The sequence below is a fragment of the Nyctereutes procyonoides genome, unplaced genomic scaffold, assembly GCF_905146905.1.
Source record: "Nyctereutes procyonoides isolate TBG_1078 unplaced genomic scaffold, NYPRO_anot_genome, whole genome shotgun sequence".
Lineage (NCBI taxonomy): Eukaryota > Metazoa > Chordata > Mammalia > Carnivora > Canidae > Nyctereutes > Nyctereutes procyonoides.
In genome coordinates, this window is record NW_026575130.1 from 14,388,785 (window position 1) to 14,403,668 (window position 14,884).

The 14,884-nt window shown below is 36.8% G+C and overlaps 1 protein-coding gene across 2 annotated transcripts in view; it reads left to right on the forward strand.

Moving 5' to 3' along the window:
- The window catches only part of MANBA (mannosidase beta), a 113,086-nt gene that overhangs the window by 70,290 nt on the left and 27,912 nt on the right, over positions 1–14,884 (forward strand). For both annotated transcript variants that reach the window (XM_055342538.1, XM_055342539.1), the window contains exons 10-12: positions 725–811; positions 4,191–4,358; positions 14,411–14,629. In XM_055342538.1, the coding sequence (XP_055198513.1) occupies positions 725–811; positions 4,191–4,358; positions 14,411–14,629 (474 nt within the window). The remainder of the gene's footprint in view (positions 1–724; positions 812–4,190; positions 4,359–14,410; positions 14,630–14,884) is intronic.

The window sequence follows — 14,884 nt, forward strand, 5'->3', positions numbered from 1 at the left end:
ACTTATGTGGGAGTGTCTGGGTGGTTCAGTAGGTTAAGCATCCAACTCTTGATTTTGGCTCAGATCATGATCTCAAGGTCATGAGATCGAGCCCTGTGTCACACAGAGCCTGCTTGGGATTCTCTCTCTCTCTGTCTCTCCCTCTGCACCCCCCTCAGCTCTCTTTCTCTCTCTCTTCCTCCCCCTCTCTCTCTCAAAAAAAAAAAAAAAACAAAACAAAAAGCCAGAAAAAAATAAATGAACTTATGTGGTTGTATTACAAAAATGTCCATGTAGTCATCCTTTTTGCCATGAAAAGTTAGTCCCTTTATAAACAATCTGGTCTATCTCTCAATACCAAATTCCCAGTAAAAAATTGAAGTATTGCAAGTGAGGAGGGGCTTGGGGAAGGTTCTTTTCAAATTTCATATTTCCCTCAACACACTCACTGTTTCTTATTTGAATTCCCTTTTTCTTCTCTTTCTTTTTCTCCCTGCTTAACATTTTCTTCTCTCAGATTTCCCCCACAATTTTGTATAGTTCTGGAAAGTCCTGAGGTCCATATGAGAGCCTCTCCCATTGCCTCAATCATAGTAGTGTTCAAATGATCACACTCATCAAGCTAACTTGTTTTTTTATTTGCCTGAAAGATAATTCCCAAAGTTCAGAATGAAGAATTTCTTTCTGTGTAAAAAAAAAAAAAAAACATATGGAAGTACTTTATTGCTTTTTATTGGTTTGATAGGTATGGCAGGATTTTATGTTTGCCTGTGCCCTTTATCCAACTGGTCGGGACTTCATGAATTCCGTGAGAGCAGAAGTTGCTCACCAGGTATGTTATTATCATTCCAAGAAGAAGGAAAATGCTTATGTTTCATTTTGCCTTTTGCTAAACCTTTCCTCATTTTTTTTTTTTGTTCTCTTTGCTAAATCCCATGAAAATCATGTCAGATAATTGACTTCCTAGGTAATTACACCCAGTCTCCTGGCTTTAACACCACCAATATGCTGATGACTTTCAGATTTACCTCTGATTCTGACATCTCTGCTGAATTCCTAGTGCTTATATCCAGCTGCCTATTTGGCGCCTCTGCTTGGAGGTTTCTTTTCTTTCTTTCTTTTTTTTTTTTTTTTTTTAAGATTTTATTTATTTATTCATGAGAGACAGAGAGTGAGGGACAGAGAGAGGGGCAGAGAGAAAAGCAAGCTCCATGCAGGGAGCCCGACATGGGACTCGATCCTGGGACTCCAAGATCACACCCTGGGCCGAAGGCAGGCGCTAAACCGCTGAGCCACCCAGGGATTCCCTGCTTGGAGGTTTCATAGTCATCTCAGCTGTAACATGTCCGAATCAAAGTTGCATTATCTTCTCTGAACCTGCTTTTCCTGCAGCTTCTCCCACCTCAGTAAATGGCAAAGCCAGTGTTCTCATTTCTCAGGTCAAAAACTTAAAATGATTCTTGACTCCTTGATTTCTTTTGCATTCTGTATGTACACACTTATATTTATAGATAAGTGCAAGGAAGTGATTATAACCTGTGTCCACTGTAAAGGACTAGAAACAATGAATCACCTAATAATCTTGTGTTTCCTACTGAAATCATTTTTCCCATTAAGGGAAGGGTTCCTTAGAGAAATGGCTGATTCCAGGTCTGGGACAGGAAGTATACTAGATGATCCTGGAATATTTTGACATAGAGATAACAAGGAAGCTATCAGAGGTATGTTAAAGAACATTGATGAGACTCTCACCAACCAAGAGTGGGACAGTTTGAGATTCAGTAAGGATAAGAATATCAGTGGGTTAAAATCCATCAAGTATGTTAAAATTCATGATTTCATAATTATAATGTCTTTGGTGGACATTTGCATGGGAAACCAAAAAAAAAATGCAAGGAAGTGATTAATACTCAAGATAGTAGTTACTGTTGGAAGCAGGAAGGAACTGCAATTAGAAAGAGATACATGAGTTGAGCGTCTGCCTTTGGCTCAGGGTGTGATCCTGGATTCCTGAGATCGAGTCCCGCATCGGGCTCCCTGCAGGAAGTCTGCTTCTCCCTCTGCCTGTGTCTCTGCCTCTCTCTGTGTCTCTCATGAATAAATAAATAAATAATCTTTTAAAAATTAAAAAGAAAAGGTGCATGAGGGCTTCTGGGGTTCTCTTTCTTAATCTGCGTGGTGGTTACAAGGGTGATTGCACTGTAATAATTTACTAAGTCATAATATGTTTTTTTATATCTGTGTTTTATTTTTTCAAAAAAGGTTTTAAAGGTACAAATGAATCATCTCTTCCTCAGAGCTCTCCAGATAAGGATACTCACCATGTACTATCTTGTCTCTGTCGGCCTCCCTGGCCCATCAAGCATCCTCTTCCTGTGCCATCTGTGCTCTGGAATACTTTTCCCCTCACCCTCCCTATGGACCACTCTCTCATTTTCTTCTGGCACCTCTTACCTTGAGCGTGACTTTGGGAAAAAACTTTTCCATATTTGCAAGTCTAAGTCACATCATTTGCCTTTGTGACCTATATCACACTTTGAATTAGTTGCTCAGTGTTTTGTTTCCCCTGGAAGATTGTAATCTCCCTGCAGCCTAAGAGCTTGTTCTTCTCTGTAACCCCACTATCCAGCTGGGTTATTTATCAGTAGAATAGATGGATGGATGGATGGATGGATGGATGGATGGATAAGTTTTAAAAATAATAATTACAGTTATATAGGTTGCAAACATTTCCATTAATTTTTTTTTCTCATACAAATAAATAAAATATGGTATCTCTGTACCTTCAGTTCTTTTATGTATTATTAAAGAGAACTTTTTATGCAGACTTTGTTAAAATTTTAAAGTAAAGCTTGTCAAAAAATTCTAGGTTAGTTTGAAGGATATGTGTAGCACAGAGTCACTGGAGCTTTTTGTCTCTTCAATATTTGTTTTCAGTAGCATAAGAAACATGCCAGTCATAGTTGGTAGCAGCTGTCACTTACCTGGGCATGCATAGAGGCAAATAAAGGAAAGAGTATTCATAAGTCTGGTTTAGAAAAACACAAGACTAATTTTTAAGAATGAGATAAATCTCTTTAATGCACTGGGTAACAGGCTTTAAGGGGGGCACATGATGAGATGAGTACTGGCTCTTATACTATATGCTGGCAAATTGAATTTAAATAAAATAAAATAAAATCCCTTTACTACATCCTTAATGCATCCCTCTTTCATGTAGGAGAGACTTAGCATCTTGAATGGAAGCCATAGTGAGAACATCAGCTAAGATCCATCACTGTAACCATGTATTACATGGAAGAGAAGCTATAAACACCAATAAGGTTATTTTGCTAAAATATGTTCCAAAGGAATTTCTCTTGACTATTGACTCACTGTGTTCTCAAAGAGATTTAATTGCCTTCTTCTGCTGGAGTACATCTTCCAGTGTGTCAGAGGATCCTTCCACCTTTATGTAGGGTCAGCCCACAGAGAGCCCAGTTCATGCAGGCTCAATTCTTAAGGCTACCAGGATTTTCAGATAGATTCTTTAATTTCTTCTTCTATGTTCAGATTTATTCAGTAACTTACTTAACCTTAGTTGGTTTCTCAGGATATGACACAGATAGTTATTTCTGGAGACATCCTCTTGATGCCCTAATCCTTTTTCCTTTAGAACATTCCATATATTTGTCTTTAACATACAGAGTATCTCTGGGATTCACTTGCTTTGTAAAACCCTCTTTAGTTGTCTGTGTGGTTTTCTGATCTCAGAGGGGCCATGACAACCTCAATCCCTCTTTCAGCAGAAGTGGTTGTTCTATGTTATTTGTTTCTTCACACAAAACCCCAACTTGTTCTTGAGAAACTCCTCTGTAATGTAATGTCTCCTGCTTTTTGTTCTAATTTCTTAGAACATTTTTGTGGCAAGTCAGAAAATGATGAGGTTGATTTATTTTTCTTTTTTAATAAAAGGGATTATGTTTTCTTTAGGTTTTATACAGTAGAGAAGAGGAACCTATCTTATTGGTGTTTATAAAGTCTAGGTAAAAAAAAATCAGATTTCTTAAAATGTATTCCCACAGGTAATGTTACAACCCTTTTCTAATGAGTTTTCTGGTACATAAGAATGTATGTACAGAAATGAAATGGCTATCATTTTATTAATTATAGCTCTGAGGCTTTTTTTCTTGTTGATCATTTGAAAATTGTTTTGTTTTCTGAAATTTTAGATCAGGAGACTGAAATATCACCCCTCCATCATCGTATGGGGTGGAAATAATGAAAATGAAGCGGCCCTGATGATGAATTGGTATAATATACGTGCCAGTGAACTTCATACCTACATCAATGACTATGTGGTACTGTATGTGAAAAATATTCGAAAGATTGTCTTGGCAGTAAGTAATGATTTTTCATGCAACAGAATTTAAGAACCTGTTTTGAAAATGGATCGGTTTGAATATTGGTAGAATATATTTTTGTGCCCTTTTTAGGGCAACCTTCAACAATATCACTTTAATACAGTACAGTCCACTTTATTGCTGCAGCATGTGAACGGATTTATGTGTTCTGGACTTCTTTGAGAATTAACTTCTCTGTGGAACTCACTACATACACACCAACATTGTGTTTATAACTGCAGATTATCATGGACTCTTTCTAGAGCCCATCCATGGAACCTCAGAGGTTGAGAATTTCTACTTTAGATGACTTATTGATATGCCACTTCCTTTTTTCTTTCTTTTTGTTCCTCAGTATTAATATAGTGCATTCTGTGAGTTAATTTTCTAATCACAAACTATTTCTAGTATAAGCTCTATTACCTATAATGCTTTGTTCTTTTATTCTGTGCTAGGTTTGATTTGCTAATACTTTAGTTAGAACTTAAAAATTTATATTCACAAATGAACTCAGTCTTTGGTAAGAATTGAAAACTCAAAAGCCTAGAAGAGCCAAAATTGTTTAAAAATATTAAGTAGAGTAGATGAGGCTCAGAAAGAGAGAAGAGGCATCTTTCTTCCTTTCTGTTTTCTTTCTTTCCTTCCTTCCTTCTTTCCTTCCTAAGAGACATAGAGACTCTTTCTTATTATTATTCTTCTACTTCTCCTCCTCCTCCTCCTCCTCCTCCTCCTCCTCCTCCTCCTTCTTCTTCTTCTTCTTCTTCTTCTTCTTCTTCTTCTTCTTCTTCTTCTTCTTCTTCTTCTTCCTCTTGACTACCTTCACCCATTTTACCCACCTCCTACCTCACACCTCTAGCAACCACCAGTCTTTTCTCTGTTTTCATGAGTTTGTTCTTGTTTTTAGATTCCACGTATAAGTGAGATCATGTAGTATTTGCTTTTCTCTGTCTGACTAATTGCACTTAGCATAATGCCCTCAAAGGCCATCCATGTGGTAAATGGCAAGATTTCATTCCTTTTTTTTTTTTTTTTTGACAAAGAGAAAGAGACAGTGTAAGTGGGGAGGGGAGAGGGAGAGAGGGAATCCCAAGCAGGCTCCATGCCCAACACAGAGCCCAATGCAGGGTTTGATCCCATGGCTCTGAGATCATGACCTGAGCTGAAATCAAGAGTTGGACACTCAACTGACTTAACCACTCAGGTGGTCCAAGATTTCATTCTTTTTTATGACTGAGTCATATTCTGTTTTATATATGTGTATACATATATATGCCACATTTTTTAATCCATTCGTCAATGAACATTTTGATTATTACAGTATCTTGGTTATATAATGCTGCTGTGAACATGTGGGTGCACATATCTCTTTGAGTTACTGTTTTTATTTTGTCAGATAAATCTTCATAAGTTGGATTGCTGATCATATGGTAGTTCTACATTTAATTTTTTAGGTAACTTTCATATTGTTTTCCTTAATAACTATAACAATTTACATTCCCAACAACAATGCCCAAGGGTTCACTTTTTTCCACATGCTTGCCAACATTGGTTATCTCTTCATATCTTTTGAAAATAGCCATCCTAACAGGTGTCAGGTGATACCTTATTGTGGTTTTGATTTACAATCCCCTGATAATTAGTTGAGCAACTTTTCATGTACTTATTGGCTATCTGTATGTCTTCTTTAGAAAAATATCTTTTTAGATCTTTGGCTTATTTCTTAATTCGATTATTTGGTTTTTTGCTGTTGAGTTGTACAACTTCTTTATATATTTTGGATATTAACCCCTTAGCATGTATATGATTTGCAAATATTTCCTCCCATTCAGTATGTTGCCTTTTCATTTTGTTCATGGTTTTCTTTGCTGTGCAGAAACTTTAGTTTGATGTAGTCCCACTTATTTATTTTTGTTGCCTTTGCTTTTGGTGTCAAATCCAAAAACTCAAGCCAAGACCAATGTCAAGGAGCTTACCACCTATGTCTTCTATTAGAAGTTTTATAATTTCAGGGATCCCTGGGTGGCGCAGTGGTTTGGCGCCTGCCTTTGGCCCAGGGCGCAATCCCGGAGACCCGGGATCGAATCCCACGTCAGGCTCCCGGTGCATGGAGCCTGCTTCTCCCTCTGCCTGTGTCTCTGCCTCTCTCTCTCTCTGTGACTATCATAAGTAAATTTTTAAAAAAAGAAGTTTTATAATTTCAGATCTTACATTCGAGTCTTTAATACATTTTACATTAACTTTTGTGCATGGTTGAAGATAGTTGTTCAGTTTCATCCTCTTGCAGGTGACTGTTTTTTTTTAAGATTTTATTTATTCATGAGAGAGAAAGAGAGAGAGAGAGAGAGAGAGGCAGAGACACAGGCAGAAGGAGAAGCAGGCTCCATGCAGGGAGCCCAACGTGGGACTTGATCCCGGGACTCCAGGATCATGCCCTGGGTGGAAGGCAGGCATAAACCGCTGAGCCACCCAGGGATCCCCTGTCTGTTTTTTTCTAACACCATTTCCTGAAGAGATTGTCTTTTCCCCATTGTATATTCTTGTCTCCATTGTCATAAATTAATTGTACACATATAAATTCATATATGTGTACAGTCAATTAATGTTTCTGGGTTCTCTATTCTATTCCATTGATCCATGTGTCTGTTTTTATGCCAGTACCATAATGTTTTAATTACTTTTGTTTTGTTATATATTTGGAAGTCAGAAAGCAGGTCTCCATCTTAGTTCTTCTTTCTCAAGATTGCTTTGACTATTCAGGGTCTTTTGTAGTTCCATAGAGGTTTTTGGATTATTCATTCTATTTTATGAAAAATGTATTGCAGTTTTGATAGGGATTGCATTGAATCTGTAGATTGCTTTGGATAGTATGGACATTTTAGCAATATTAATTCTTCCAATGGATGAACACAAAATATCTTTTCATTTATTTATGTCTTCTTCAGTGTCTTGTATCAATGTCTTACAATTTTCAGTGTCTTATAGTTTTCTTTCTTTCTTTTTTTAAAATATTTTATTTATTCATGAGAGATACAGAGAGAGAGGCAGAGACACAGGCAGAGGGAGAAGCAGGTTCCATGCAGGGAGCCCAACGTGGAACTCGATCCCAGGTCTCCAGGATCACACCCTGGGCTGAAGGCAGCACTAAACCGCTGAACTACCCGGGCTTCCCTGTCTTACAGTTTTCAATAATAATTTCAGTCTTTCACTTCCTTGGTTAAACTTATTCCTCAATATTTTATTCTTTTTGATGCAGTTGTAAATAAGATTGTTTGACATGATTGATTGACATGATCATATGATTTTTATCCTTCATTTTATTAATGTGGTATATCATGTTGATTGATTTGTAGGTGCTGAACTATTCTTACATCCCTGGAATAAATTCCACTTGATCATGGTATAAGATTTTTTTAATTATACGAGTTTGGTTTGTTAATATTTTGTTGAGAATTTTTGCATCTTTGTTCATCAAGGATATTGACCTGGAATTTTCTTGTGGTGACTCTATTTGGTTTTGGTATCAGAATAATGTTTGTCTTGTAAAATTAATTTGTAAGTTATCCCTCCTCTTCTGTTTTCTGGAAGAGTTTGAGAAGGATTGGTATTAATTCTTCTTTGAATGTTTGGTAGAATTCATCAGTGAAGATGTCTGGTCCTGGACTTTTGTTTGTTGGGAGATTTTTGATTGTTGATTCAGTCTTCTTACTAGTTTAATTGGTCTGTTCATGTTTTCTATTTATTCATGATTCAGTATTGGAAGGTTGTATGTTTTTAGGAATTTATCCATTTCTTCTAGATTGTCCAGTTTGTTGGTGTAGTTATTCATAGTAGTCTCTTACAATTCTTTATATTTGTGAGGTATCAGTTGTAACATCTTTTTCATTTCTGATTTTGTTTGACTCCTTTTTTTTTCTTGGCAAATCTAGTTTAAGGTTTGTCAGTTTTGTTTATCTTTTTTAAAGAACCTGCTTGATTTCATTATATTGTCTTTTAGTCTCTATTTCATCTATTTCTGATCTGATCTTTGTTATTTCCTTCCTTCTAGTAACTTAGAACTTAGGCCCATGTTCTTCTTTTTCTAGTTTATTAAGGTGTAAAGTTAGTTTCTTTAAATGACATTTTTCTTATTTCTTGAAGTAGTCATTTATCTCTATGATTTTTCCTTTTAAACTGCTTTTGCTGCATCTCGTAAGTTTTGGTATGTTTCCATTTTTTAAAATTTTTAAAAAGATTTTTCATTTATTTATTCATGAGAGACACAGAGAGAGAGGCAGAGACACAGGCAGCGGGAGAGGCAGCGGGAGAGGCAGCGGGAGAGGCAGAGGGAGAGGCGGGCTCCCTGCAGGGAGCCCGACGCGGTATTGGTATTTGATCCCGGGTCTCCAGGATCATACCCCAGGCTGAAGGCGGTGCTAAACCGCTGAGCCACCGGGGCTGCCCTATATTTCCATTTTCATTCGTCTCAAAGTATTTTTCAATTACTCTTTTGATTTCTTTGTTGATCCATGATTGTTCAATAGCATATTCCTTAATCTTCATGTATTTGTGAGTTTTCCAGTATTCTTAAAATTTATTTCTAGTTTCATACCTGTGGGGTCCAAAAAATATGCTTGAATATGATTTCAGTCTTCTTAAATTTGTTAAGACTTTTTTTGTGGCCTAGCAGATGATCTATCTGGGAGAACATTCCATGTGCACCTCAGAACAATGTGTATTCTGTTGCTTTTGGGTGATATACTGTATATATCTGTTAAGTCCATCTGGTCCAATGTGTCATGTAAAATTCTGTAATTATAAATGCTAAAGCAGAACTTGATGTATATCATATATGATTATGTTGCTATGTGAAATAAGGGGAAAGAGAGAGCAAAGAGCTTTTCCCAACTCTACCTTAGAGCCCTTCCTTTATGGTATGGTGGTTCACTTTCATCACTTCTTTTTATTTATTTTATTTTTTTTAAGATTTTATTTATTTATTTATGAGAGACACAGAGAGAAAGAGAGAGAGAGAGAGAGAGAGAGAGAGAGAGGCAGAGACACAGGCAGAGGGAGAAGCAGGCTCCATGCAGGGAACCCAACGTGGGACTCGATCCCAGGTCCCCAGGATCACACTCTGGGCTGAAGGCAGTGCTAAACTGCTGAGCCACCCGGGCTGCCCATCACTTATTTTTAATAGGCATATTGTACTTACATATTCTATATCCATGCACATTCTGTAATATAAATTAGCTTTTTTTTTTTGCAAGGAAAGGAAGCAGCTTTTATTTTGTTTTTGCAGTAATGCCTTCAAATGATATAACTTTTAAAAACTTTATTTTTATTTTTTTTTTTACTTTTAAAAACTTTAATGTTTAGAATGTGATTTAATAATCTGTCCTTCTGATTTTTATCTGTGATTAGGTATTTTAAATATATTTAAAATAGCTGAAGTACTTTGAAAAGCAATACATTTAAGAGAATAGTATGTGATTTTGTCACCCAAATATGTTTGGTTCATGGCGCTATTCATTTATGTGAAGAAACTTCAGTGAGAATTCATGAAAAACCAAGGTTCAGATTTTTAGCTTATCTGATATACTTAGTCATGTGTCATGAAGAATTTTTTCTGTACACAAAGTGTGATGATATAAGCTTTAATTAATATTTATAAAACATTTATTTTATAATCTTTTTACTCATAATGTTGGTATTACATTATTCATATCTGATGGATTTAAGAAATGGATTTTAATATTTGAGGATTTTCATTTCACAGCTCAGTGGTTAAGAGCTCATGATTCCAGGAGGATGAGAATGAGGCACATGGCCCCTTAGTGATGCAAAGACATTAGAAAGCCACTTCCTTAGAACAGCTCTATATTATGGAAATGGGACCATGAATTTGGTGGACATATAGCCATGTCTTCTATACATGAGTTCTTTACCATTTACTCTAGTCCTATGAAAGAGGCACTGTTACTTTTTCCATTTTACGGATGAGACTATTGAGTTTTAGATCTGTCCAAGAATTATGAGATTCTGATTTGAGTTTTAAACTCAAGTTGTTCTGACTTAACAGCCTCTATTATTTTCTTTTTTTCTCCTGCTGTGCCTTTTATTACCATGATCTAGTCATTCTGTAACTGGGACCCTGTGTCTCCCACTCCCTTTCACCCATTTTGCCCAACTGCTGTTCCATTGCCCTCCGTCAACCATCAGTTTACTCTGTGTATTTATAGGTCTGATTCTTTTTTGTATTTGTTTATTCATTTTTGTTTTTGCTTTAGATTCCACATGTGAGTAAAATCATATAGTATTTGTGTTTCTCAGCCTGACTTATTTCGCTTATTTATATATATATCAACCATATATTCCTTATCCATTTTTCTCTTGATGGACACTTAGATTGCTTCAGTATATTGGTTGTTGTAGATAACATTGCAATAAACAGAAGTGCATGTATATTTTTTTGAATTAGTGTATTCATTTTCATTGGGTAATACCCAGTAGTAGAATTATTGGATTAAATGATATTTCTATTTTTAATTTTTCAAAGCACTTCCATACTGTTTTCTACTGTAGCTGCACCAATTTACATTCCTACCAGCAGTGCACAAGAGTTCTCTTTTTCCCATATCCTCACCAACACTTGTTGTTTCTTGTCTTTTTTATTTTAGCCATTCTGATAGGTATAAAATGGTATTTTATTTTAGTTTTGAGTTGCATTTCTCTGATGATGAGTGATGTTGAGTTCTTATGTGTCCATTGGCTATCTTTATGTCTTTTTTTTTGAAAAAAATGTCTATTCAAGTCCTCTGTCCATTTTTAAATTGGATTGTTTTTTGGTGTTGAGTTGAATGTGTTCTTTATATATTTTGTGTGTGTGTGTGTGTGTGTGTGTGTGTGTTGATGGTTTCCTTTGCTTTGCAAAAGCTTTTTATTTTGATGCTATCCAAATAGTTTATTGTTGCTTTTGTTTTTCTTGTGTGAAGAGACATGTTGAGAAAAATATTCCTGTGGCTGAAGTGAGAGAAATTACTGCTGGAATTTTTTTATAGTTTTCAGGATTTTTATGATTTCAGGTCTCACATTTAGGTTTTTATTTTGAGTTTATTTTTGTTTATGATATTAAAAGGTGATACAGTTTCATTCTTTTGCATGTATCTGTCTAGTTTTCCCAGCACCACTTATTAAGGAGACTTTTCCCCATTGTATATTCTTGCCTCCTCTGTTGTGGATTAGCTAACCGTATAATCAGTGGTTTATTTCTGGGCTCTCTATTTTTTTTCTCAAATATTTTATTTATTTATTCATGAAAAGCAGAGAGAGAGAGAGAGAGGGAGAGAGAGGTAGAGACACAGGCAGAGGGAGAAGCAGGCTCCATGCAGGGAGCCTGATGTGGGACTCAATCCCTGGTCTCCAGGACCATGCCCCAGGCCAAAGCCAGCACTAAACCTCTAAGCCACCCAGGCTGCCCTCTCTATTCTATTCCACTGATCTATGTATCTATTTTCATGCCAGCACTATACTATTTTGATTACTACAACTTTGTAGGATATCTTGAAATCTAGAATTTTGACATCTTTAAGCTTTTCTTTTCTTTTTCAAGATTGCTTTGGCTATTTGGTGTCTTTTGTGGTTCCATACAAATTTCAATATTATTTGTTCTAGTTTTGTAAAACCTGCTATTGGTAATTTGATAGGGTTTGCGTTGAATCTACAGGTTACTTTGAGTAGTATGGACATTTCTACAATATTTATTCTTCCAATCCACAAGCATGGACTGTCTTTCCATTTGTTTAGGTCATGTTCAATTTCTTTCATCACTGTTTTATAGTTTTCAGAGTAGAGGTCTTTCACCTCTTAAGTTTATACCTCGGTATTTTACTTTTTTGGGTGCCATTGTAAATGGTGGTGTTTTAAAATTTCTCTTTCTGGGGGTGCCTGGGTGGCTCAGTTGGTTTGACTCCTCCCTTCGGCTTGAATCATGATCTCAGGGTCCTGGGATCGAGCCCCACATCATGCTCCCTGCTCAGCGGAAAGCCTGCTTCTCCCTCTCCAACCCTGCTTGTTCCCTCTCTCACTATCTCTCCCTCTCTATGTCTCAAGTGAATAAATAAAATCTTAAAAAATAAAATAAAATTTCTCTTTCTGCTGTTTTGTTATTAGTGTATAGAAATACTACTGATTTCTGAGTACTAATTTTGTATCCTGAGACTTAGCCTCTTATTCTTAAGCACTAGACCTGTATTTCTTACATGGAGGCAATTCGGTCTCCCAAGGGACAGGGGCACATTTGGCAATGTCTGTAGATGTTTTTTGGTGTATATGGGGGTACTACAGGCATCTAGCAGATATAGGCCAGGGATGCTGCTAAACACCCCCTCCCCTCCTGCCTTCTTTCCCTAGTCACCAACACACAAAATTTATCAAGCTCAAAATGTCAATAGTGCCAAGCCTGAGAAATCCTGCAGTAGACTGTACACTACCCATATTGGTAGAAGGTAATATAGAGGCACGATGTGATTAAAAAAGATTAGGAACAGGTACTGAGGAATAAGCTAAATGTTAATTACAAAATGATATAAAGGATTGGCAAAATAGCAGGTGCTGGTGGTTGTTGAATGTAGAAGGTTAATGGTTCTATTATTTTTCTGTCAGCCACTTGGCATTTCTAGATGTTGAAAGGGTTTTTTTTTTTAAAAAGTAAATGATCTGGGATGTCTGAGTGGCTCAGCGATTGAGCATCTGCCTTTGGCTCAGGGCATGATCCTGAGCGTCCCGGGATCAAGTCCCACATTGGGCTCCCTGGATGGAGCCTGCTTCTCCCTCTGCCTGTGTCTCTGCCTCTCTCTCTCTCTCTGTCTCTCATGAATAAATAAATAAAATCTTTAAGGAAATAAAAAAAAGGTAAATGATTTGACATGAACAGACATTTCTCCAAAGAAGCCATACAGATTGCCAACAGACACATGAAAAGATGCTTAACATCAGGCATCATTAGGGATATGCAAATCTAAATCACAATGACATATCACCCTGTCAGATATACACCTGTCAGATTGGCTAAAACAAAAAAGACAAAAAATAACAAGTATTGGTGAAGATGTGGAGAAAAGGGAACCCTTGGAACTGTTGGTAGGAATATAAATTTGTGCAGCTGCTATGGAAAACAGTATGGATGTTCCTCAGAGAGTTAAAAATAGAACTACCCTGCTACCCAGTGATCACACTACTGGGTATCTACCCAAAAATACAAAAGCACTAATTCAAAGGAATACATGCACCCTTGTGTTTATAGCAGCATTATTTACAATAGCCAAATTATAGAAGCAGCCTAAATATCCAGTGATAGGTGATGGGTAAAGATGATTGTGGGGTGTGTGTGTGTGTGTGTGTGTATACTGTATATATTGTGTATATAATGGAATATTACTCAGCCATAAAAAGAATGAAATCTTGCCATTTGCAACAACAGGATGACGCTTGAGAATATAATGCTAAGTGAAATAAGTCAGAGAAAGACAGATACCATATGATTTCACTCATATGTGGAATTTAAGAAACAAAAAATGAGCAAAGGAAAAAAAGAGAAAAGCCAAGAAATAGATTCTTAACTATAGAGGACAAACTGATGATTACCAGAGAGGGGTGAGTGAGGGGATGGGTGAAATAGTGATGGAGATTAAGAAGGATACTTGTCATGATGAGCAGTGTGTAATGTATGGAAATGTTGAATCACTATATTGTACACCTGAAACTAATTTAACACTATATGTTAACTATATTGGAATGAAAAGAAAAACTTGGGCAGTCCCAGTGGCTCAGCGGCTTAGCGCTGCCTTCAGCCCAGGGTGTGATTCTGGAGACCTGGGATCGAGTCCCACGTCGGGCTCCCTGCATGGAGCCTGCTTCTCTCTCTGCCTGTGTCTCGGCCTCTCTCTGTGTGTCTCTCATGAATAAATAAATAAAATCTTAGTATAAAATAAAAGAAAAATTTAATAAAAAAGTAAATGATTTGTACTTTACTGGTGAAAATATCTTTTAAATCACTTTATTCTTGATTTCAGGAAGACAGCACTCGTCCTTTTATCATATCCAGCCCTACAAACGGGGCCGAGTCTATTAAAGAAGGCTGGCTCTCTGTCAACCCATATGACAGTAATTTTGGTGATGTACATTTTTATGACTATATCAATGATTGTTGGAATTGGAAAGTTTTCCCCAAAGCTCGATTTGTATCTGAATATGGATATCAGTCCTGGCCTTCCTTCAGTACATTAGAAAAGGTAAGCCACTTTTGATTTCGCAATCATTCAAAATGGTAAGCAGTGGGCATATTTCACTTTCTCAACAGTATTTCAGAAAGTAAAATGAAATGTACTTCTTGGGGCACCTGGGTGGCCCAGTCGGTTAAGCATCTGCCTTCAGCTCAGGTCATGATCCTGGGATCCTGGGATCAAGCCTCGCATTGGGCTCCCTGCTCAGCAGAGTCTGCTTCTCCCCGCCCCACTGTACTCTCTCTCTCAAATAAATAAAATCTT